Genomic DNA, 27,268 nt, shown 5'->3' on the forward strand with positions numbered 1-27,268 from the left:
TGTGTTTGTTCTTACATATTATGACAAAGAAGGAGAGAGAGAGAGAGAGAGAGAGAGAGAGAGAGAGAGAGAGAGAGAGAGAGAGAGAGAGAGAGAGAGAGAGATTTTTCAGAGACCATCTGTGGGCAACACTCCCCTTGTAGTCAATATGTCAATATATCAAGTCAATTGACAGGTACTTGGCACCCCCACCCCCTCACTCTGAAGAATCTGAGAAAAGACTGTATAGCAAATTATTAAAATTTTTAATAATTTACTATACAAATGCAAAACGCTTTAATTATAGCATGGAAAATATGAAAAAATGAATAACAAATTAACGTCACATTTATCTATAAAACTACAGCATACAAAACAAATAAACAATTTGTTAAGAGACATATATGCATAAAAATCTATCTTTCTTGCAGTTAGTGTCAAGATATCTGACATACTTGAGAGGTTACATCCCCCCTCACCCAAACCTTTAGGAAAAAAGATGAGAAAGAGAGAGAGAAGAGAGAGTACATTAGAGAAAGAGATTTATTTAGAGAGAAAAACAAATAAAGATAAAACATTTGAAAAAAGGAAGGAGAGAAGAGAGAATTATTATTAATGTTATTATTTAATCTTATTAAACTTAATATTAATATTTGAAAATTAGTACTGTAAATCATTATCAGAAATTGTACATGTAGGTACAGTACAGTATTTAGTCACAAAAAAATATGAAAATACTGAATATTGCTCTACCAAAAATCTGCAAATGTTTGAGTTTTCCTGCAAAAAATTTGTAGATAAGCTCCACAGAAAATTCCACGAATCACAGAGTCCGCAAATTGCTAGCCTGCAAATCTGGGGGTTGACTGTATTCATAGGAGACAAAGAAAACACCAACTTAATTCCTTGCACCTTGTAGGAGGGTAGTAACATCAGTGTACCTCACATGGTGCACTGTATGCATTACCTAAGGTTCTTTGTAGTATCCCTTTGGCCCCTAACTGCTACCCCCTTTCATTTCTTTTACTATACCCCTGCTCATATTCTTTCTCTTCAATCTGACTTTCCACCCTCTGTAACACTTGTTTCATAGTGCAACTGCGAGGTTTTCCTTCTGTTACACCTTTCAAACCTTCTTATTGTCAATTTCCATTTCAGTACTGAATGACCTCATTAAGTCCCAGAGCTTGGCCTTTGGCCTAAATTCTATATTCCTATTCCTTAATTCCTTGCAAGAAGGTTTACATGGCTGATGGGTTTGAAAATGCAAAACAAACACAATGTAACGACCAAAAAAGGAAAAGGAATCCGAATACAGGTACTCAAGTTTAATCAATAAAAGTCAGTAATTGACTACCTTGTTAATAAGTTTGAATGGGTATTCCAGCTTAAATTCACAAGCAAACTCCCTATGTAAATAACAAAGGTTTGTATTTGTGTAGGAACAAATAACAGTTTACTGAAACACCACAGGTCATAACAGTAATTGTAATAGTGTGAAGAAGTCATCTGATGGCAATAGGAGGTATCTCTGCCTATAACGAACCACCATTTCAAATGCTGCAGGTCTCAACTCTCTACATCACCCGTAGGCAAAACAAACTTAGGCTGATAGAAGAATCAGTTTAAGGAACACTGAAGAAATAGTTTAAATATAAGAAAAATACAAACTGATTTATCTCTTCAGCAGCAATATTACTTTCACTCTACAGCAATGTTAGATGTTACTTGTATTTAATATCCATAACTTTATTGGATCTACAGTCACAACTGTGACTATTTTTATATGAAGGGAAATACCATTGCCATAAGGTCCAACTACAAAGTAGGTGAGCATTGCTACCTTATGATTGAAGGGATTTGCTTCAAATTTTTACCACTTATTAAACAAGTTATACTGAAAATACATGAGTAAGGAAATCACAAAATTCAACCTCTAAGAGTATGAAAATTTTTATGATGAAATTAATTATTTGGATAATTACCTACTGTTAAAGTTAGCTTACATCTTCACATCATTAGATGCGATCCGCATTCAGCATAAAACAAAATAGTGCTTGGCTGACTAGCTAGGACTGTCTCTGTAATCACCTGTTCCCCACCAGGTGGTGTTGGAATGTTCATGTTCTTGTCAGAATTCTCCATGACCACCCACTAAGATGTGGGAGGCTGGGTGGGCTTTTACTTTAACAGTAGGTAAGTATCCAAGTAATTAATTTTATCATAAAAATTTTCATTACCCTTGTATTTGGAATGAATCTTACTGTTAGTAAGCTGACTACCACACTGAATGAGGATGGTGGGCAAGTGCAGTTAGTGCAGCCAGAGAAACAATGTTCAGACAAGCGAACGAAAAGCTTTTTAATGTGGGGAATAAAGCTCCTCAACATTCCTTGCCTGTTGTGTGATCCTTACTGGCAAGTACTGTTGCCAAACATTGGAACCACAAAAGGGTGTAAGGCCCTTGTAGCGAGACAGGTCAGAGGATCCTTACAAGGGAAAAAAGGAAAATCTCATTGAGTACTAGTGACTCCTGTACCTGAGTCGAAAGCCCAAAACTGACAGTCTAAAACTAGAGACAACTACCACCTTCATATATGAAAGTGTGCTCCTATACACCAATGTGTACCTTCATGCTCCAAAATTCAACAGCGGGATTTCTGAACAACTAATGATAAGATAGACAAGCGAGGTTACTACAGTATCATATTTGGTTCTGGAGAAAACATCCCCACTGCAACGATAGGACTAAGGGCTTTACACCTCATACTAAATTTGAACATTTTACAAATAATAAGAGGCAAAAACAATTACATCTCCCCTGAGCTGCATGACAACCTTCTCTAGTGGAAGATTTTAAAGGAAATAAAGACGTGCTTACGGTACAGAAGACACAAGGATTATTTTAAAAAATGGTAAAAGCTCAGGAATCAACTCTGAGTGCATTGACTTATGCATTCTTGGAGTGTTTGGCTTCCTAACACCACAGATAAATTCTTAACTCCTCCTCCTAAAGGTTTATGTCTGTCACACATCCGGGAAGGGCTTTCACTTTTATAACTTTTCTCTAAGCAATGAAAGAAAAGAGATAGGTTACTACTAGAACAAGGCCCACATACAAGAGCTAAAAGAAAGGTGTCATCAAAGTTCTTAAGTGATGTCTTATCAAAAGGCTCAAACTGAAGTATGTTAAAATCTGAAGGACTACATCTAAATTTCATCGTAAACCATGATAGGAAGACTGAAATTTCCAGCACAAAAGATTGAAAACCTCTTTAAAATTTAAATCCTCACTCAGCATGATGGAGAACTGAATGCAATGTAAAGTGGTATCCTTCGATCACTGTGACAGAAGACTGCTTTGCATACCTGAGATACTGGCAGAACTTCAATCAGGATATTTAGTGGAACGGGTGCTGGATATCACTCTGAACAAGCACCAAGATCAATAAACTGACATCTGTTATTGACACACAAATCTAGCAGTGGAGGGCCTTCTAGACTTAAGGATTGCTTCCTTGGCCACTCTAAAAATCCCTTATCTCATAATAGACAATTGACAATCTCCATGTAGTCAGATGAAGCATGTGGAGGTTTGATGGAATTTTCTCAAATAAGACTGTCTGAAAAAATCTTTCCTAAATGGAAGAAGACAAGGAACATCTACAGCCAGGAAAAGAAGTTAAGGGAACCATTCCCTTTGGGACCACCAATGAGCTATCAAAATCATCCTTGTGTTCTGCAAAGCTCACAACTTGTTGAGTATTTCCTCAAAACAGCAAACAGAGGAAAAGCATAAAGGTCTATATTTGACCATTCTTGAAGGAAGGCATCAACTGCCCATGCCTAAAGATCCTGACATGGAGGGCAGTAAACTGGGAATGTAGTGTTTTGGGCAGTCACGAACAGATTGGAGTTTTGCATCTCCCCAAAGGTTCCACAACTTCTGGCAAACCTGAGGAAGAGAAGACTATATGACCGAAGACCTTGCCCTCTTCTGCTGAGTTGGTCTTCAATAACAATGTTTCTCCCTAGGACAAAACGAGGTAAAGGAATGATGATGCTGGACTCTGTCCAAAGAAGAAGGAAGTTTCTCTGCTAGCCTGAACAAATTTCTTGATCTGTGTCTCCTTGTCATCTTATGTAAGAATTGAGAGATTGAACTGTCAGAAAAAACTGTGATCGTATTGTCTCTGACTAGATGTTCTGCTTGTGCAAGACCATTCCAAACTGCCAAAAGCTGTAGGTTGTTTACCTTCCATTTCCCTGAAATCAAATGTTTCTCAGAGTGCTCCCCTCCTTCTGTCTCTGAGACATCTGAGGACAATGTAAAGGTTCTTGAGGTCTACATGCCAACCAATTAAAGTTCTCAAAAGCGGTAGAAAATTGTCTATCCATCTCTCTGTTGGAAAATCCCCAAAATGAGTGAGCTGATCTTCATCCCAAGATAAACAACTGACTGGATTGGAAAATCATAGATTAGTCAACATTGAACAAAATGCCCAGCCTTAAGGCTAGACATAACACATAATTCTTCACTCTTAAGGTCATCAAAAACAAATATGACAGAATTCTGATACCAAGCAGATGACTCCATCCTGCCAAAAACTCCAACACACATGAGAATACTTTTGGTGCCATAATCAGACCAAAACACAAAGCTTAAAACTGGAATACTCTCCCTCAGAATAAAAAGAGTTGATACGTCTTCAACTGAAGGTGTGCCTGGATGTGGAAGTATGTGTCCTCCATGTTGACAGAAATCGTCCTTTGCCCTTCCGAAAGGTTGCCAGGACCAAACTGAATGACTCATCGAAAAGGGAGTAATATACATAAACTTGTTGAGACTGGAAATCTTCAAAACTGGCCTCCAGCTAACCTCCCCCCGCCCCGAGATCTTGGGAACTAGACAAAAACGATGGTAAAACCTTGGTGACTAGAATGAAAATGGCTCAACGGCCTCATTGCATAACAAGTTACTGTCCAATCTACCCCTTGCAACTCAGAACTTCTTTGTGTGAAGAGTGTGGAGAGAAGGATATCAGGAAGTTGATAGGGTTAAAACTATAACAAAAGGTACAAAGTATCCTTCCCTGAGAACCATCACTACCAAAGGTTCTTCTTGAAACTTTCCCAGACACTTTTGAAACTCAGTACAAGGCCTTCTGAGGATCCACACAGCCTACTTGAACTGGGAGTTCAAAACATCAGTTATGGTTACGTGTGTAATTTTTTCACTTCGAATGTGAGCCAGATCACTACTGAAGCAGAACCTGAGAGTGGCCTGGGAAATTCTACATGGACCTTACATGCAAAAAGGTTGTAGGGGCAAGACCCTAGAGAGAAGACTTCAAAGGTAGTGCTAAGAATTTTCTAATCCCTAAACACTTAAAAACTTAGGGGTTAAGGAGACAAACGATGGGACACTGTCAAAAACAGCTACTAATGGTTGAACAGGGCTACTTTATATGATATGTACACAGCTGTTTCTGTTACCTTACAACTTAGTTGTAACAGGAATAAGACATTCCTCCCACTGGCCTCAGAAGTAGGTCTACCAAGGAGAGGTTAAAACTTTGATGCATCATCAAGAAACTCTGCCTCTTCAGGACTAATATTTGTAATTATTATCACTGTCTTCAATTATATGTATCTACATACATACATACATTACACATATATATCTACATATACATGCATAAATTATATGTACAGACAGTGTTTATGACGGTTGTATGTATGTCAGTTAAACACGCTTTTCAAATATATTCATCCGAAATTATTTTCGGGACGCATGTTCGGGGTTACGACCCCGATCCGACGGAAGAAAATAGCTAAAAGGTTTTTTTGATGTAAAAACTCAATAATAACAGTTTAAATCACCCAGAGCTGAAAACACTTAGAACTGCCTATTTTGATAGTCTAAACGGACAAGAAAAACGGGGACCTCCTGTATGTAAAAATGCTTATAAACATCAGTATTTTGCGGGGATGTTTTATCAACAAAAGTGCATTTAGTCATGAAAAAAACCCTCTAAAAACAGTAATTAGAACTGCCTATTTTCAGTTTAAAACAAGAAAAACAATCTAAAAATGAATTTTACCTGAGTATTTTAATAGTTTTATCACAAAAAGTTCCATTTAGTCATGAAAAATATGAAAAATACCTGATAAGTGAATAATCAGTGAAAAATACCGAAAATGGGGGCAAATTTTTATGTATGTATACGTATGTATGAAATCCATGAATATGTATGTATGTATGTATGAGAACATGTATGTTTACTGTATGTATGTATGTGTAATATATATATAATATATGTTTGGGGCAAAGTTTTTCTTGCATGCAAATTTCATTGAATTCTATGGTTTTTGATTGCTGCTCAATTTCTTATTAGTTTGACAATATTTTCTGAATCTTCTCTGTTGTTCCAAATTCAGTTGATGGACAAAAAAGAAGATTAAGTTCCATACAACCACAACTGTTCCATCAAAGAATTTTTAATCTATTTACAGTTATAAAAGTTAATTTAACTATTTATAAAAATAATAATGAAAATAATAATAACAAAACCAAGTGTTCTGATGGCAACAAACAAAACAGAAAAAGAGATGCAGGTATACAGATTACGGGTAGGAGGAGTGGAAAGAGGAGAGAGAGAGAGAGAGGGAGAGAGAGAGAGAGAGAAAGCGTGCTATTTAAAATGTGTTGTTGCTGTTGTTATGGTTGTTTCTTATGTTAGCATTGTATGTTGTAGGGTGTCTGCTACAATTTAAATCAAGAAAAAGAGAAAACATGGAACGACTTTTGTGCAATCACTTCTTCAGAGACCCAAGAGACAGTCAGACAAGTAAGCAAGATTGAAACAGAAAAACATACAAGAGAGACCAGTGCACAGCATAATAAGAAATTAAATCATATTACGTAAATGGAGGGCCAGTGCACAAAAGTGAAAGCAAATATGGTTACGTTAATTTATCACAGTTCCCCCGACTGACAACCACAAGAAATTATTAAATTTGGGCCTCAATTGTCATTACATTAGGAAACCCAACCAGATGTCAAAACGTGTAAACATTGAGTGTCTAATAAACAGTTAAATAATAAAAACCAAATATAAATCAAACCAGGATGCATCCTGGAACTCATAGATGTAGCCAACCGAACACATGGAAACTATCACAGTAAAACCCTCACCCCCGAATTACAAAAAGCACCAAAGAACTTAGAGACAACACCGACATCATCACAGAGAGAGGAGATAAAGCTGCTGTCTATGTCATAATGGACAAAAGTGATGTACAACGTAAAACTTGACAACATCTTGAGCAACACCAATAAGTTTCAACCCCTCAGTAAAGACCCAAAAAATGAATTATAGACAAAAGTATTACACCTTACAGAACATGCCAACAAAATACAAAATGAGATAAAGTTCCCAAAAATAGTTGGTGATTTTAAACTTGGATATTGCTATGGAACGACAAAAACACATAAGCCAGGGAACCCAATCAGGCTTATCATTTCACAAATAATGTCAGCCACCTACCAACTAGTAAAGAAATGCAATGAAATTATAACTCCATACTGTCCATCAAAATACTAAGTAAAATCAAGCACAGAACCATCGATTTACTCCACAGCACAGAGCCAGAAGAAGACATCGCCTCTCTTGACGTAGAGAATTTGTTCACAAATGTGCCAGTAGATGAGACAATCAACTTGATACTCAATCATATATACCATACCAACCGAGAACCAAAACCAGTACTGGAGAAGACATTAAAATCGATGTTGGAAGCATGCACTAAAGAGGCCCCTTCCCCCCACACAAAGGTGGCTTACTTAGGCAGTGCAACAGTATAGCAATGGGGTCCCCACTCAAGAGTCCTTTTTGCTAACATTTACATGAACCACGTCGAAACAACTTTTGTCAATCATCAAAAACCACGCACACACGTGAGGTATACAGATGATATTTTCATGACAGTGTAGGATAAAAATGAAGCAACAAAATTAGCCAAAGAATTAAAGAAGAATTCCTCCCTAAATTTCACTGTAGAATTCAGCAGAAAGAAAGCCCTTTCTTTCCTAGACATCCTTATTACACAAAAAGGGCAAACATTTGACACCAAAATCTACACAAAGGCAACAAACATGGGGCAGTGTCTTAACGCACGTGGAGAGTGCCCAGCAGCTTATAAACGATCGGTAGTGAATGCCTAAATTAAGAGAGCTATAAGCCACTGCTCCACGTGGCGCGAGACCCGCCTTGAAATCACGAGCGTCAAACAGCTCTTGACAATTAATGGCTTTCAAGATAAACTGATCGAAGAAGTAGCAAGAAGAATCGAACAGTTCTACACCAACGATGCTAAAATCCAGGCATCGGTGATAAAAATATCATCAATTATCATCAAACCAAATACAAAGATAGATTCGAGGAAGAGAAAAAGGCAATCACCAACATCAGCACGAGAGGAATAACACCTAAATCCCCCTTCGAACAGGTCAATGTATATGCATCTACTGCAAGCCTAATTTGACAGCTTCTCTCATAATGAAAAATAATACCAGCCCGAACCAGACAAGGAAGACAGTACCAATGTCATTTACCGCTTTACCTGACCAGAGAGGATGTGTCAGTCCTCTGAAAAAACGTACACTGGTCTAACTTCCACCACACTAAAAAGATGCCTACAGGCCCACTGAAATAATGGATCCATCCACCAACACTACATAAACCATCACAAACGCAAACCTACAACACAAGTGCTGGTGGAGAATACAGATGTCATCTACACAGAACATAGTCACCATAGATTAATCATAACAGAATCTGTTTGCATTTTATTGCACGAACCTACACTGGACAGACAACTAGAAGAGGAAAGCTCACTCCCATCTAGCAGACACCCTACATCATACAACGCTAACATAAGAAACAACCATAACAACAGCAACAGCACATTTTAACACACGCTTTCTCTCTCTCCGGCCCCCCCTCCCCACTCCTCCTATCCCCGCAATCGGTATACAGACAGTCCCTGGTTATTGGCAAGGGTTCCATTCCGACGGTGTAACAATACGCCAAAATCGCCAATAACCAAACATTGGTGATTTTTGGCTTGATAACTGGAGATCAGTGCCTCCGTTAGGTATATATTGGCGCCAATATCCGATTACTGCTAATTTTCGTCACTAGACAAGGCCCATAAAATGTATCACTAACAACCAAGCCCACTGATAACTGGGTACTGCCTGTACCTGCATTTCTATTTCTGTTTTGTTTGTTGCCACCAGAACACATGGTTTTTGTTCTCATTATTATTTTTCACATAGTAAATTATGATTATATTATATATTTTATTGTATTATATAACTTTTATAACTGCAAATAAATTAAAATTGTTTATTCTGTACTTATTGTTACTGCAACGATTTATTGTATTATTATTGTTTAGGACACTACATATCCATCCACCCACTGTAACAAAACAACAGGACGCTATGCCCAGATTATACACTATGAAGAGGTCACAACGAGTGATGGAACAGCTGTGGTGTTGTTTTTAGTGAATGGAACAAAGAGTTAATCTTCGTTTTTTGTCCATCAACTGAATTTGGAAGAACAGAGAAGATTTGGAAAATACTGTCAAACTAATAAGAAGTTGATCAACAATCAAAAAGCCATAGAATTCAATGAAATTTACATATATACATACTATGTATATATATATATATATATATATATATATATATATATATATATATATATATATATATATATATATATATATATATATATATATATATATATATATATATATATATATATATCATACTAACTGACCAACCTGATGCTGCCCAGGAGAACTCTGAGGACTCAAAAAATTTTCCTGCACCTCCTTGTACTGATTCCCTTTTATCTGGGAATTGCTGTGCTTTCTGTCCCCTTTATCCAAATATTACTGTACTGATTGTCCCATTTATCCAGGTATTACTGTGGTGACTGTCCCTTTTGTCCAGGAATTACTTTGCTAACTGTCCCTTTTATACAAATATTAATGTGCTAACTGTCCCATTTATCCAGTTATTACTGCAGTAATTCTCCCAATTATCCAGGTATTGCTGTGGTGACTGTCCCTTTTATCCACATATTGCTGTTCTTGTTTGGATCACTTCCTTTAAATTTGATTGGCGTGCCCCTTTAATCCACACAGTGAATTCACTTTAGAGACCATTTCCAAAGGGTGCCTTAGAAACATGACATTTCTCTTTAACAAAAGACCTTGATATGGAAAGTGTAAAAATGCCACTCACCTTGTCTTTTCAACAGAGCAGTGTGCAATCTGATTAGCTGGTACTAAAGAGATGAAGAAACTAAATGCCTTCCTGCTACTAAAGGACCCAAAAAAAGAAGGTATCCAGATACGCAGTCATTACATTCCAGATATGAAAATCAGAGGCATTACAGCAGGAGTGCAATAGAGCATTCATAGGAGGCTCTGAAACAGCAGCAACTGTAGAATAACAGACACAGTAGGCAGACCTGATCCAGCAAAAGCAGAAGCAGTTGGCAGAGTAAGAGTAAGAGCAACAGAAACAGCAGGTATCAGAGCAGCAGTAACCACTGGCACAGCAGACACACCAAGCAAGGAAGAGACAGCAGGTAAAGAGGAGATAGCAGTCAGAGGCACTGAACATAAAAAAATAGGCAGAAAAATGGCTGTGGCCACAGGTATCAAAACCAAAGCAGCAGGATTGGCAACTGCTTTGAAAACAGCAGGCAGTGCAGCCTCCAGCGAGGCATTACTGAGAAAGCGATGCTAAGAAACTCCAGGTTTTGGTAATGGCCAAATGATTGAGTTCTATTTGCTATAGTTCTATATGGCACACTAATAAATACAGTCTGGTATAACTATGTCTGTGAAATCTTGAGATAGAGTCAAAGTACCCAGCATCGGCATAAAATGGTGTCTTTTTTTCAAACTGTCCCAAATGCAGCTATCTTCTTGAATACCGTACCTTTGCTAAAGAGTTTGGCATGACGAAAATTCCCACTACACCTAATTGCTTCAGTTATGAAGCAATATATGCTGTGATAAAATAAAAAACAGCATAAAAATGTCCACTTATCATACCAGCAGAAAAACAAACAACAAGCAGTGAGAAATATGACAGCAAAAATATTTCTGTGCAAATCATAAAAAAAACAGTAAATCACATATGCCTAAACAACAGGAATACCTAAATCAACAATTTTGCATGATAAATTGTCCAAGCAATACCTGTACCCATGAATATTAAATAAACAATTAAAACAAACACACACACTTGACAGCAACATGCCAATACTGTACCCAAAAATATATGCAGAAAATTAAATGAAATGACATTCATGCATGGGTGAAGAATGGCGTGTAAGAACAATGAAAAGACAAAGCAAAAAAATTGGGTCAACAAAGAGCTGTAAAAACAGCTACCTCTAATTTGACCAAGAAGTTAGACAGTTGATAAATAAAGAGACCACAGCACACAGATAAAAACTAAATGCACAAAGTAATGCCACTGAAGACTGAAGGGAGATGCAAAGATCTTTTAATGGTGACCACAGCGTGCTCACTAAAGGCTCTCTGTGGGAGATAACCTTCTACAGGGGCCTTGTAACAGATGAGATGGAGCATTCTTTACTGGAGATGTCTTGATTTGTCATTTAATTAACTCACTCATTTATCAGTAGCATATTAACACCCAATCTCTATACCTAGATTATGTCAAAGGCAATTGATCAATATTTAGTAACAATGTATAAATACAGTACTGTACTAAACATATCCCAAAACATACCATCTTATCACCCATCTTCTTTCTTATCAGATAGGGTCGCAGATCATCCCCATAACGGATGAAGTAGTAATATGATACAAGGCGATCAAGCGGTTTTCTTATGATGTTTATGTACAGTGGCTGTCGACTGACACCAAACCTGTAAAAGAAAATGTTATATATCGATAATATAAACAAATTTCTAACTCTCAATACAGACTAAAATAAACTGAAAAACAACCTACTGTATTTCCCTGACAAAATAGTTTTCATTGGTTATACTCTGAAATCCCAGTTGTCATTGGTTATACTCTGAAATCCATGAACCAATGACAATGGTGAATTTTGTACCTCAACTCCAAAACATTGCAAATTTTAAAAGTAATTTGTGTTATTTGTAACTTATAAATCTGAAGTTCTTTACATAGCGATTCAGCTTGTGAATGAGAGCTTAACAGCCATTCAAACTTATAGACAAGGTAGTCAACTGCTGACAGGCAGGAGGAAGCCCCGCCCACCTGTCGGTCAGCACTCCACTTTGCCTTTTGGCCCAGGGACCAGAGCAAGGGGTGGCTGAGGTGGGTCATTGATGTAAAGAACTTCAGGTGTGTATGTTAGGGAAATTACAAATTACAGGCAGTTCCTGGTTATCAGTGGGGATTCTGTTCTCGATGGCATAACGATAACTAAAAATCGCCAATAATAGAGCTGATCCCCAGTTATCAGCGCCGATAACCGGGGATTGGCAATCGGCACTGCTGTTAAGTGGGGATCGGTGGTAATAACCGGCGATTGGCACATATTGGCGCTGAAAATCCAGTTATCAGCATCGCTAGACAAGCGCCATAAAACCAGATTGCCAATAACCGAGGCTGCCAATAACCGGGAACTGCCTGTACTTTTAAAACTTGCTATTTGTTCCCACACAAATACAAACCTTCTTTCTTTATATAGGAGACTCACCCATTGGTATTGGTGAGAGGAATCTGCGTACTCTTTGAACTGACTGGTAAGTTTCCCCAACTTGGGGTGTTACCCTCCTGGTGCATTTAAGAGCAGATGACAGGACCCCACCCCTATAGTGTACTGCGCATATGAGGTACGCAGATGCTAGACTTCTGGACCACTAAGTAAAAGGTCTGTAAGCCATTACTCAATCAAGCTGTAAGAACCCATACTGAAGTATTGGAGACAACAAAACAGGTAAATACAATCAAAGAGCTTGCTTTATTGTCTGTCCTCCTCTCCCCTTGCCAAGAGAGGAAGGGAACTTGCATCCCTTCATTGCCAATGAAAAGACTGGTCCATCCAGTTTGTACAGTATATGGAATGGCACTCTGACTCTCTGTTTACCGAAAAGGAAGGAAGAAAAAGAGGGAGGAGAACCAGTCACTCCTAACCTGCCTCCTGCCAACTGGCTACATAGACAAGGTGCTATCTGTCCCAATAGGAACTGGGCTTGCTATCCAACCCGTTGAGCAGCCACCACTAGCCATGGAAAGTGTGTCCAAGGCTAGTGGGCAACATTCCACAGGTAAAACAATGTGCAGATGATCATAACCAATTACCTAACAGCACATAATACCTGAAAGCCGACAGGTTCCTCCTAAGTGCAAAGTATAGGGTGATGCCCCTACTACCATGAGCTCTCATCCAGGCTGCAATTCTCTTTCCACACAGGAAGAGACAATGCCAGCAGCACAACTGACTGAGCCAGGAGGTAGGTGTACTTGGAAAACTCCTTCCTTAGCTCTGTTAGGAGTGATCGAAGAGTTTGACATCCAAACCTGAGGTGCCAAGTCCCTTTAAAACAGTACAGCAACAAACAAACAGATCTCCATCCTCATAAATGCCATACATACAAGAGCCCAGATGACTCACCTATATCCATGCCAATGTTATGACTATATGAGACACAGTCTCTGGGTTCAGACTTGTGTCTTTCAGCCTCACAAAGACTGGAACAGGCTATAAGCCGACCTCGGAGTCATGACCCTCCATGGTTTGAATCCCAAGGAAGACTGTTACAGCTTCTCAGGAGTAAAAAAGGTCTGCCTCAAAAACGAGAGATCTAGTCCTAGAATCAAACCCTGGTTGAAAGTTGACCATGCCTTTCAAAAACCTGGGTAGACAGAAGCTTCACGGCAAAGGTAAGTGAGCAAAACACAGCTACCTACTGACCAGCAGCTCTGACTAGAAAAATACTTCGTCTCCAACACCAATAATTGGAGATGATGCTAGTCTCATAGACAGCTGCTCAAGGAACAAAAGTATCCGATAACTCCAATGGAGAGCAAAGAAAGAACCCTCTCATTGGGGGAGAGGCTGGAACACATCTAGGCATGAACTGCCAGAACTCTCAACGGCCAGAGATATCAGACTGTGAGCAGCTGGATCTGAAGTTTAACAAGAGAGGAATATCTCTCGGGACCTCGAACCACAGAACTAGCAAGTCTAGATATTGTAGTGGCGTTTAGAAAGTGGGTTTGTATGATGAAATTTGTTTAGTTTCTTGTGGGTGTTTGATGATTTTATATTTTTTTTGACATTGTGGTTAATTTCTATGTATATTTTTGTTTGTAAATGCTTGATGGGTTTAAGTTTCATGTTTTTTTTTTACTTGCAGTTTGCTTGAGTGTGTCAGGGTAGAGTGACTGGCTCCCCTTCACCCGGTCTGTGGTAGGCTTCATCTGGTTAGGATCTTTCCCTATAGAAGCAACATCGGGAATAGATATCTACCAACGGGAACTGCAGTGGAAATAAAAGTCTGTACTGACAACTAACAAATCAGTTGAACAGCTGGTAAGACTGAATCCATTTTCATATTCCATTCCAAGTTATACATAGCAGTTACTTAAGGCAGAGTCTGTCCCCAATGGGATGGGGATCAGAGAAGGTGCTTAAATATCTGTAAGCTGACTTTGTCATAAATGGGATCTCAGATTCTTGTAAGTCATGAGTGAAGTGCTTTTGTGTATAAAAGACTGCATTAAAACACAAAAGTAATTTCTGCCCTCAGCTTGGATGTCATAGCCAAAATAAACTCTGTGGTCATCCCCAAATTATATGTTGACTTTCATGATTATCCTCGGATTATTCTGAGATGAAGTTCTGAGAAAGATAAGGAACTATTTTGGGACATGGCCCAGAGTTGGAGATTTGTTGATATTTTGATTATTGGTAGTATTAAGTTAGGCTAAGTTAAGTATAGGAAGATTGTTTTGATAAACTTTAGCTGTCAGTAGGAAATAAGTTAGGCTAAGTATTGAAAGATGATAATTGATAAACTGTGGTAAATGTAAATGAAATTAGGATAAGGTTCTTTGAAGGTCTTCGGACCACTGTAATATTAAAGTTAATTAAAGTAGAAATAGGTAACAAGTGAGTTTTCTTATTAACCTCTAAATCTGTTCTCTGATATCTCATCTCCATTAGTGTACTGAAAAAAAGCCCCTACAATATTGTTTGGCATGGACACATGGGAAGTCCCAGATTTTGCCAGGGAAAAGCAGAAATCAACCTGCTACTGATTACATACTAAAAGGCAAAATGGCAATAAAGACATAAGGTTCCAAGCTGCCTTCCAGGAAAAAAGCTTTTCTCCATGCTTAATCCAAAGCAAGCATGATAAAGAAAGAGCCCAAGAGCTACCTGTTATGCTGAATGGTAGCCAGGTATAAGCTTGTGATTAAGGGCCATATGTCCCTGTTATCTATCTCCAATTTGTAGTGTCAAAAGGTATCTGGACAACAGCCTTAAAGTGCAACTTACCACTCTGAGCAATGCCCAGGTGTGCATCCTACCCTTCATTGGATGCATCTGACCATGAAAGCATCCCTGGGAAACAAAAACAGTGGCACTCCTATGTACAGTTCCCATCATCCTGCCATAGTCTCAATCCCCTGAAGACACAATTTCTTGAGACTCTAAGTTGGGAAAGAAGGCAAAGTTGCACTCGGAGCCACCTCTACAAGAAATACAGGGAAACAAAAGAATGGTTACAACACCAAGTGAGTTGTCCCCAATGCAACAGGAACTTGTGTACAACCTCACAAGTTTGTTGAAGCAAAGACTCTTGTTGCTGCCAGAAACCAACAACCCAAGTGCTCACTCTCTGGTCGGGAGAAAGGGTAAAAATCTCATAATTCATTTCCAATAAACTCGAGAAACTGTAAAAAGCTCGCCAAGACAAACCAGTATCTGAATACATCTAATATACCTCTCACGAAAGGGTGTAAGATGACACCAACATAAACTCTTTGTTAGACCTTAATGGGTGGTGATATAAATCCTGATAAAAGACCTTTCTCTTTGACAGTAAACCTGAGGTATTTCCAAGACAACCTATATGTGTGTGTGGATTAGAACGATACCCATCCTTTTGGTCCCTTGAAAATGAGAGAAGTTGCTCTCCCTTACTTCTAGTACCAATCTTCAGCATTGCACATCCTCTTCTATGAGTGAGGTCCTATTGCAAGCTGCAAATAAGGTGAGAAAAAGGATTGGAAAAGAATAAGAGATATCGGGGACTCAAAAGAGACAGGCACCCTCTTACAAATGGCAACCACAGGGACAGAATGTTGCCCTTCCATTCCCCGATTCTCTTCTTCTCCTTACTGCCTTCCCGAAAATGAAAGAGTGATTAAAAGTAAGATTAACTTCCAACCAGAGAAGTAGCCTGGAAAACTCTAAAGGAAAAAACAAGGCTGAACTTCAGCTGTCCCAAAGAAGAGAAGGCCAACTGACCATTAAAGTTCAACAAAATTACCTTATAGGCCCAGGAGCCTTTAAAATTGTCTGTTAGTAAAGAGTGGGTGCTGTTAATCAAATACAAAAATTTCCACAACCTTCGGTCAACTTTGACCAAAAGGATTAAATGGTAGAAAATGCAGCCAAGCTAAAACTCTTACATTCTAGTAATATTCAATCATGTACCTTCATTTTGCAACAAATTGGAAGTCTCTAGCACAATATTTCGATTTATGGTGAATTTTGAAAAAATTTTTTGAATATAACTCAGCCGAAAATTTCATAAATTCTTTCCATTTTGTCGTACATTTTTGCACTGTTCTATATTAGCCGTTACATAAAGTTTTATATGTGAAAATGTGCGCAAATTCATGTACAATACAGCAAAATACAACCCATGGTTGTAGCTTTTATCAGTTTGGAAATATTTTCATAAAAACCACGATAACTGCAAAATTTCAACCTTCGGTCAACTTTGATTTCGACTGAAATGGTCAAAATCGCAAGTTTTAAGCTAAAACTGAGTGATCTAGTAATATTCAATCATTTACCTTCATTGGAAAGTCAACTGGAAGTCTGGATTAGCACAATATTTCAGATTTAGGAGAATTTCTGAAAAACTTTTTCCCAATGCAACGTCCGCTAGAAATTCTTTAACGCCACGTTGTTGTAATGTTTGCACTGTTTTATATTAGTTGTTACATAAAGTTTTATATATGGAAATGCATCAATTTCATGTAGAATGCAACAGAAAATAACTCATGGTTGTAGCTTTATCAGTTTTGAAATATTTTCATATAAATCACGATAACTGCCAACCATTTCAAGCTTTCGGGTCAACTTTAACTCCTCAAATGGTAAAAACGCAATTATCTGTCAAAAACCTTACATTCTAGTAATATTCAATCATGTACCTTCATTTTGCAACAAACTGGAAGTCTCTAGCACAATATTTCGATTTATGGTGAATTTCTGAAAAGAAAAAACGCCTGCACGAGTAACTCAGCCGAACATCTCAGAAATTCTTTTTCCATGTTGTTGTAATGTTTGCATCGTTTTACATTAGTCGTTTGATAAACTTTTATAGGGGGAAAATGTGCGCAATTTCATGTAGAATACAACAGAAAATAGCTCATGGTTGACCAAGCTTTTATCAGTTTTGAAATATTTTCACATAAATCACAATAGTGCAAAATTTCAACCTTCTGTCAACTTTAACAAGATAGTAAATGGTAAAAAACATGATTGTAAAAAAAAACATGTTACATTCTAGTAATATTCAATCGTTTAACTTCATTTTGCAATAAATTGGAAGTCTCTAGCACAATATTTCGATTTATGGTGAATTTTTTAAAAACATTTTCCTTACTTTTTAACTCACTGGAACATCTCAGAAAGGGGTCTCGTTGTCGAAATATTTGCACCGCTTTATATTAGTCGTTACACAAAGTTTATATATGAAAATGTGTCCCAAATTCATGTACAATACAACAAAAATAACTCATGGTTTTAGCTTTTATTGGTTTTGAAATATTTCTATATAAATCACGATAAATAGAAAAATTCTACTTTATGAGTCAAGTTTTAACTTGACCGAAATGGTTTGAAAACTGCAATTGTTTTGAAACCACTTACAGTCTAGTAATATTCAATCAATTAGCTTCATTTTTCAACAAACGGGAAGTCTCTAGCACAATATTTCGATTTATGGTGAATTTTTAAAAAAACATTTTACAGTACATATTACAAATTCATGCATCATTTTGTGATAATATTTGTGTGTTTTTAAAATTTGTTATATACCAAAATCATCGCAATTTAGTGTACAATACAACTAAAAAAATTAACTCATTAGTTTAAGATTTTGCTTACAGCGATTTGTATACAATTATATACGAGTTTTTTTCACTGTCATATATTCCAATATTTATATATGATAATGATTTTTTCATTTCTGATGGTTTCATACTAAACTTCAGGCAATGACAAAAAAATGAGCCAAAATGAACTCTTAATCTTAAAAACTAAGCGACTGTGATTTTTTGAAAATTAGCACTAACTCACCAAACAGTGCAAACGGAGACGTTTTTGTAAATAGGGCTGGGCATTTAAGGGTTAATGTTCAACCAAAGTACCTTATAGGCCCAGGAACCTATAAGACAAGAAGTAAAGAGGGGTGCTGTTAATCAAATGCACAAACCTTGCCACAGCCTCTACTTCATTCCAAAAGGATTAAAGTAGACCCAACAGCCAGACAATCCTCAGTGCCTCCCCCCTTGCCTGTGCATGGCAAACAGCTCACAGGAAGTTTTCTGGTGGGCCAGGTAGTTAACAAAGACTACCCTCAGAAAAAAAGTCATTTTGAATATAGCCACCTCCTTCAAGTCATCCATTGCCTTCACATGTGTGAGAGAGAGAGAGAGAGAGAGAGAGAGAGAGAGAGAGAGAGAGAGAGAGAGAGAGAGAGAGAGAGAGAGAGAGAGAGAGAGACTCCTCGCTAGAAGAGTGTCAAGAGTTAAACTACGATACGGCTAAGAGAAAGAGACTCGATTTTACTTGTGGTATCAGTCTGACACTGACTGAGATAAAGAGTTCTTCTTTCGATGAGTCAAGAGTGCAGGTGGAAAGTCACTAAACTGGATTATTCCTAAGTGAATTCCCTATCAGATACAGGAGAAATCACATGGCTCAAAACATGCCCAATGCAACTAAGCTAGAGCCTAAGTTCTCTAAATGGCAGGGGAAAAAACTGCAGATAATGTCTAGGTGCTTCCCCAAGGCCATCTGGCTTGCATCCAAGCTTAATGGCCTCTAGAAACAGCAGCCCCTGCACCTTAGTATCTGAGTCCTGGTGTACAGGACCCTCAGGACTATTCCAGGCGCTGGAAAACCCAAGATACCCCTCCCGTAGCACAAGGTCTGTCAAATAACCCCAACGAACGTTTCACACATAACCCATTTGGTTCTAAGACTGATATGAGTACAGTACTGTACAAACTTCCTCATGAAAAACCTCACAAGAAATTTTCAAAGCTTCCTAACATAGCCCTGATGCTTATCCAGCTCCTGGCTCTTGAAAATTTGGAAAAAGGGGGAAGGGCCCCTGGCACCTCTGCCCCACCTAGTAGAGGTAAAGACCTCATCCAGGTGACCAAGCTGTGAACGGTCATCAAACCAATTTGACAACAAACCCACTGGTCGCAGAAAGCACACTCTGTAATATTACAAGATAGTAAACGTTTGAAAATAACATGATTTTAAAAAAATCATGTTAATTTTATTTCATTCTTTTTTTTTTTTTGCTGCAGTTAGCCAATGCTCACAGCTCTTGCTCTAATGATGGACTTTTCCCCACAGGAGTGTTGTGGAAAGGTCCACCCCTTGTGAGTGTGGGTTGACTGAAGCTTGGTGACTGGAGCTAACTGTTTGTGGATGGATGAGTCCCAAATACTGTACAGTGAAGACAATTTGTATACAGTACAGTGATTGGGGTTTGATATAATTATGGCTATTGAGACATAGTGTATGATATAAAAAAATTTACATATGAGTCAAGTTTCCCCATAATGATGGTTTGAGTTAACCAGTTTGAAAAGGAAGACTTTTCTCACATCTCATCTGAATGCTGTAACGAGAGGCTGGTTATACGTACATTACATATATATGTACTAGTGGTGTTAGTAAAAAAAAAATGGAACAGTACATATTCCTTACATGATTTGTGAACATCTCTGGATTGGAGATTTGTGTGTTTTTTATACTGCTAATTGTATGTACTTTGTTGGGTTTATGGCCAAGACGAAAAGTTGTTTATGTGAATTGATGAGTGTTAAGATGTATACTGTACCGTATATCTGCATTTCCTTGTGACTGATTATAGGTTAGTGTGCCGTTAGGTAGGAAATCCCAGTAAAGTATTAGTCACAGGAATTGAGTGGTAACTTGTGGTTGTAGATTGTTTGTAAATAAAACTAGGCTAAGTAACAACCATGTAATTTTCTCCCCAATAAATTGCTTAACTAGACTGCTGCTCTCTCTTGATATAATTAGCACTGGCTCCTAAGACAGTGAAACCACAACAACTCACTCATGAAAACATGGGCAAGGGCTATCCATGATCATACCAAAACCTTCCTAAAAGACAGACTTCTACAGGAAAGAAAGAAGGAAGGGGGAAGTCACCCCTTACTAAGTCTCGATGACCAGACCACACAGGTCCTGACACTTCCCTGGACCACTGCAAGCCAAGGATCCCATACCTGCAGTACAGGTACCCTGGCTGGCCTAGATAGCCTGGCTAGCTAGGACAGACCGGCACGCCTGGGTTCCAAGGAACCCCTGGTAGTGGTTGCTCCCATGCATGGAGCATAGACAGTGGCAAGGGGGTCCTGGACTGGTGGTCCAAGAACCTTGACCTGACTAGTTAGTCTGGGTTACAGTTGCACCCATGCATAGAGCACAGGTAGCATGAGGGGATCCAGGACCAGCGGTCTGAGAGCCTTAACTGGACCAGTACCCCAGGAACCAGATGGCCCAGGGGACCAGAGAGGGTGGAAAGTAAGATGGAAGAAAGAGTATGAACAGAGGTAGAGTAAAAGGAATGAAAGGGGTTGCAGCTAGAAGCCACAGGGATGCTGCAAAGACCCTCAAGTAATGCATACAGTGCACCCCATGAGGTGCACTGATAGCATTACCTCTTACAAGGTTTGCTTAAGAAGACGAACAGTGTTTGCAGTGTTCAGTTATTTGTCAGGCACTGCAAACATGAATGCTAAAACTTTTTACAGGATTGTCAGATATTTGTCAAAGTGGCCATTGCAACTAGACATCTGCCCAGTTCTATGGCAGGTGTGGGGCATTCCATTAGAGCAAGGTTCCCAAACTCTAGGTCATGACAGCTTTAGGGGTTGCAGAAAGATTTTTTGGGTCACAAGAAGACAAGGTGACTGTATGTATATTCTCTCCTTTATCAATTTCACTCTACGTGTATTATCTCCTTTACCAATTTCACTCCAAGTGTTTTTTTTTACAAGTCATTTGAGTAAACATAAAAATAACAGATATATCACCTAAGTATAAAAATAAACTTCTATGAACTGTTCACTCTCACATATATATCTAACCAAATTACAAACTTAACCTAAACTTATCTAAAAATAAATTTGATTACTAGAGTACGTTTTCTATTTGATTTTGTCAAAATCTATGTCAACCTGGGAAGTCCTTCCATGTAGAGGTTATGATACCAAATTTCACACATTCAAATATCAAAGAAATTTTCTCCATTACTGATCACTAACATATCTTTATTGATACTACATAATGTAAAGGTCTATACTTGTTTAAGGAAGTTCCTTACTTTCATACTGAACAAAAAAGCAATGATACAATGTCATTGTTCATTATGACAAAACACTAGGTCTCACATCAAATACATATTCATGGTTCCCTCTGTTTCCCAGCCTTCCACCACTCTGCTGATTGTACGCGTACAGTGCAAAGCATACAGGTTTGATTTTGTCACCATTTCTATATTTTACTCCATAATGCAAAACAAATCTATGGTATGCTTACATTATATTCTCTTTTCAAATTAGTTTAAATCCTTGATATATATTCATATATTAAGTATATACTATTTGTAATTATTTAATATAACTTCTTCACTCACAAGTATTTTTTAATACTAAATATTTAGATAACAACTTTCGTCTTTGATTTACCTTTCATATTGGGTTACCAATAGTGACAGTACTATTTTACCTCTGTTGATTGTGATATTTCCTGTGTTTGTATTTTGTATTTGCAAAATGGATCGCTGGGTAATTCAAAAAGTGGATGTAAAAGAAACTTCATATGTAAATCAAGAGACCGAAGAAGTGGATAATAGTGTAGTTACAGCACTGTGTCAGTCAAATATGAAAAGGAGTGCTGTTGAACCAAGCAGCAGTGGTCAATCACAGCCAAAACAGTGAAAGTACCGAGAAGATTTTGTTCCGTATGGCTTTGTATGCCATGTTGTTAAGGACGTTCATCATCCTCAATGTGTTATATGCTTGGAAGTGTTGGCTAATGAGAGCTTAAACCCCACAAAAATAAAAAAACACCTGCAATGCAAACACCAGTCATTTACAAATAAACCAACAGAATTTTTCCAACACACAGATGTTGGAGTTACATGGACAAAAACAAGTGATAACAAAAAATGCTGCACTGCCTGTCAAAGCTAAAATGGCATCATATGAAGTTGCATATCTAATTGCTCAGAAAAAAAGCCACACACAACAGGGGAAGAGCTAATTAAACTCGCTGTATTGGCAACGTGTCAAGCTATTCATGGAGAAAAGGTGGCTTGTGAACTTGAATCCATACCAGTCAAATAATATGGTTGGTAAGAGAATTCATGACTTGCAAATGACACACTGAGTCAGCTGATGGAGAGAGTGAAGAATGTAAATTATGCTTTACAATTTTCATGAGCCTGGACTTTCTTGGGATCAGTGTGTAGGTATATGCACAGATGGAGCAGGGGCAATGTTGGGTAAAATGAAAGGACTAAAAGCAAAGATAAATAATGTAGCTCCTCATATACGTTTCACTCACTGTATTATTCATCGAGAAACTCTCATTTGCAAAGCCATTGTTCCCGAGCTTAAAAGTGATTTTGATACAGCTCTCAAAATCATCAACTATATATAATCATGCCCTTTGAATGCAAAGCTATTTGCTTCACTTTGCAACGACATGGGCTCAGACCATGAAGCATTGTTGCTTCACACAGAGGTCAGATGGCTTTCCAGAATAAAAGTTTTCACAATGGCTGTATTAGCTGAGATGAGGTCTGCCTATTCCTTCTTGATTCTGTCTCTGAACTCAGTGTTTTTATGACTGACAGTAACTGCTTAGAAAAGCTAGTGTATTTATCATGCATTTCTGATAAATTTAATGAATTAAATCTTTCCATACAAGGCCCCAACACAAATATTTTGTCAATGTTCGACAAAATAAATGGATTCTCAAAGAAGCTTGAGCGATGGACTTTACAAGCTGAAGAGGGTAACACTGAAATGTTTCCTGAACTTGAAGAGTTTGGAGAGGAAAATGAGTTATGTCTGGATAATTTGAATGCAAAAATAGTCAATCATCTTTGAAGTCTTCTTGATCACCTCAAAAAATACTTTTTAGAAGAGTTGACTCTAAAACAGTATGATTGGATACGAATGCCATTCACTGCTCCTGGAAATCACTTATCATCTGACCTCGAGGAAGCACTGCTTAAATTATCTTCTGATAGAACCTTACACCTCAATTTTGAGTCAACAACATTGAGTTTTGGATATCAATATCACAGGAATATCCTGGCTTATCAAAAGCAATATTGAATATCTTAACACCTTTTGGATCGACCTATCTCTGTGGAACTACCTTCTCTGCATTAACAGACATTAAGACTAAATACCGGTCGCGATTGTGTGTGGAGGATGTTCTTCGAGTTGCAATCCCCACTATCACCCCGAAATTGGAAATACTGTGTTCAAAAAAGCAAGCCCATTCATCCCATTAAATTAAACAAGGTTAGACTGTACTGTACAGTACTTTTAAACTGATTAAAACAAACCAAACAAACAATTTCTTTCTCTCTCTCTCTCTCTCACACACACACACACAAACACACACAAACACACACACACACATATATTATATGTATTATGTATGTATGTAAGTATGGATGGATGGTATATAGTGTGTATATGTTCAGGTTATGTACATATTTATTTTGATTTATGCTCCAGGTATGAAAGCAAGAATGTATATAGATATAAGTAAAATCTATATCCCAGAGGAAAATATTTTTTGCCTGGAAGGTTGCAAAATTTTTGAAGTGGGTCGCCATGTAAAAAAGTTTGGGAAGCCCTGCATTAGAGGATCTATTCACGACATCATTCAGGCAAGACTTCTGGTTTTAATGCTCTCCAAAGCTGGCCCAAGTTTGGGATAGTCTAGACACAATTAACAGTAAAGCAATTGTTAACTTACTGCCCAGTTTTTACTCAAGAAAGGAGAGTTACCTCACCATATGGCAAGTCCAAGAGTGAGGTACTTGATAATAATTTTGATATCAATAAACTAATTGATAATAATTTTGATATCAATAAACTAATGTTTTTGAAGAAAATTAACTTTTATTTCAGAATTTAACTTTTTATCAGATTTTACAGATATCTTTAAATAATTCTTATTAAAAACTACTGTATATATTTTACATTTTTTCTTAATTTATAGTTTTGATGAATCTGGCCTAAATTAAAGTTAGATTCTAAGTGCCAAATGGCCTCAGTTGCCCCCATGCTTGGTATGTATGTCTAAAATCTATAAACCAATCAACCAACCACCAGCCTAAGCATAACCTCCCTAGACTGAGAAAGAGGGGGGAGACACCTGAGCATCACACTGCCAGGCGTACAGGTCACAGCAAGGGATGGTCGCTGATGGAGGGTCAGTGAGGATGAAGGTGTACATTTGGAAGACACTGACACTTGACCTGTACTACTTCCACTGGGTAAAAGACCAAAACAGGTACTGAATGCAGTTTAGAGGTGTACATTCCTGACCACTATGAAAACAATAAACAGTATGAGTATCAATGTTCACAGGTGACATTAAGTGTCCATATACCCTGCCAATCCCTAAACAAATGAGGAATCAGGCATCATCATTCCTACCATAATCACACAAAACAAAAAGTGGGAAAATCATTTTCAAAAACAATACCCATGACAGCTGAACAGCAGCATCAAAGAAATCTGCACAGCAGTACAACTGAAAAAGTAATGCCAACAGTTATCTATCTTGTTACTTATGACAAGACAACCTTCCCCAAAGGCATCCTTATAAAAGACAAAGGTTTGTATCCTTATTGGAACAACTTATATTTTGTGTGTTAAAATGCCAATAACAGACCTATTATGAAATTGAATACGGTACTTAGACTTTACTATAGTACGTTCAAAAATATAAATACCTAATTCAAGATTTATTTTTTTAAATGCTTACCTCTCCATTATATAGCTTTTACTTCTTCCACGCCAGTGGCAGTTTGACAGATTGAAACAAAAAAAACCAGAACACTCAGTTTTCTATGAACAGCCATCTTCTATCCATCAGCTTCCCCATCCCTCACTAAGGGACCGATAGGTTCAAACACTAGTAGCCAGTCAGTCTACTTCTGTCCACTTTGAATGTGGAGAGGTAGGGATGGCAATTTATATAATGGAGAGGGGAGTATTTAAAAAGTAAATCTTAAATTAAGTACTGTATTTCCATTTTTTAAATGAACCTTACCTCACCATTATATAGCTGATTCCCACACTTGAAAAAGGAGTTGGGCAAAGTGGAAATCAGCCAACCCTTTAAAGGATACTTAGTAACAAAATATTTTGTGCAAAACACGTGTTTGTTTTAACCAGTGAATTCAATTCATAAGCTATTAATGTCACCTTCGGAGGGTTGTCACTGAGTTATGAGATCCTCATCATGAAGATAACTGAGGTCTCTTTGGAGGGTGGCTCCCTTCAGCAGGAGAAGGGGTATGATTATTGTGCCAAAACCCTACAGAGCCAATGATGGATAACTGACACATATATATGTACAAAAAGATATACTTCTAATACTCAAGTCTGAGTACCTCCAAGTTTTCCCGAAAACCACAACCAGATTTAAAAAGCAGTAGACCAAAAAAGGCACCTATCAATTCAGGACATAATATCCCCTGCATAAACCAGAGCAGCTCATGCTCTGCAATAATCATATTTAATCTCTGCACCATGAAGATAAACCAAAGCAAATACAAGATTGCCATGTAACTTCAATACTTTATCCAAGGATTTTTTTTCCAAATTTAAAAGTTGTAGCCATTGCTCACTTGTCCAGTGGCTTACCTTCCATTATGGATAGAAATTAATATGGAAGTCCTTAACCAAAGACCTAATGAAAAGGACATTACATTCCTACTCTTCGGAAGCTCAGGTTTCCAAATCACTAAACATAACCTTTACATCAGGTTTAATCCTTTTAGTGCAATTCAAACAATCCTTACAGACAGTACTGGAACCCCAAGGAGTCAAGTTTCTCAAGCCCTAGTGACTCCAGGCTAGGTAAAGATAAGGCAAAGTTAACTGCCTTGTCTTTGGCAAAGCCTACCTTATCTGACCAAGATTGTGGCTCTCTCACACAGCAGAGACCTAAGAAACTCCACTTTAACACCTTGAAAAACATTTAGATGTCTTTGTCCTCAGACAAACCCATAGCCAAAGCCAACATGGCCCTTTAGCCTTAAAAGCTGCCTCAAGAAGTTTCCTCATGCTTGAGAAACAACAAAAACCTAACCATGTTGTTTATAGAGGCATCGGTGGTGGAAAAAACCCTTTAATGTGGGACTATGACTTACATCCTGACCACTGGTGTTGGCAGAATCGATTAGTAGATTCTCTCCCAGCACTGATAATGGCATTATTGTGAGATCCCGCCTTGAGCTCACCAGAACCATGGACCATACCATGCAGTCATCTGTAGCTTATGGGATTGTAATGAAACCTTTCATCTCTTGGTTGCTTGTGTCTACCACTGAAAGAAACTGGAAACCCAGCCTTCCCTGGTCACTTGGGGTAATCAACGCCAAGAGACAACTTACAAAGTTGCCAAATACACTGA

The 27,268-nt window shown here is 37.9% G+C and overlaps 1 protein-coding gene across 3 annotated transcripts in view; it reads right to left on the reverse strand.

The window, feature by feature from the left end:
* Positions 1-27,268, reverse strand: part of LOC136855145 (heparan sulfate 2-O-sulfotransferase 1-like) — a 110,324-nt gene that overhangs the window by 36,658 nt on the left and 46,398 nt on the right. For all 3 annotated transcript variants that reach the window (XM_067132039.1, XM_067132036.1, XM_067132038.1), the window contains one exon: positions 11,831-11,969. In XM_067132039.1, the coding sequence (XP_066988140.1) occupies positions 11,831-11,969 (139 nt within the window). The remainder of the gene's footprint in view (positions 1-11,830; positions 11,970-27,268) is intronic.

The sequence above is a fragment of the Macrobrachium rosenbergii genome, chromosome 30 (genome assembly GCF_040412425.1).
Source record: "Macrobrachium rosenbergii isolate ZJJX-2024 chromosome 30, ASM4041242v1, whole genome shotgun sequence".
NCBI lineage: Eukaryota > Metazoa > Arthropoda > Malacostraca > Decapoda > Palaemonidae > Macrobrachium > Macrobrachium rosenbergii.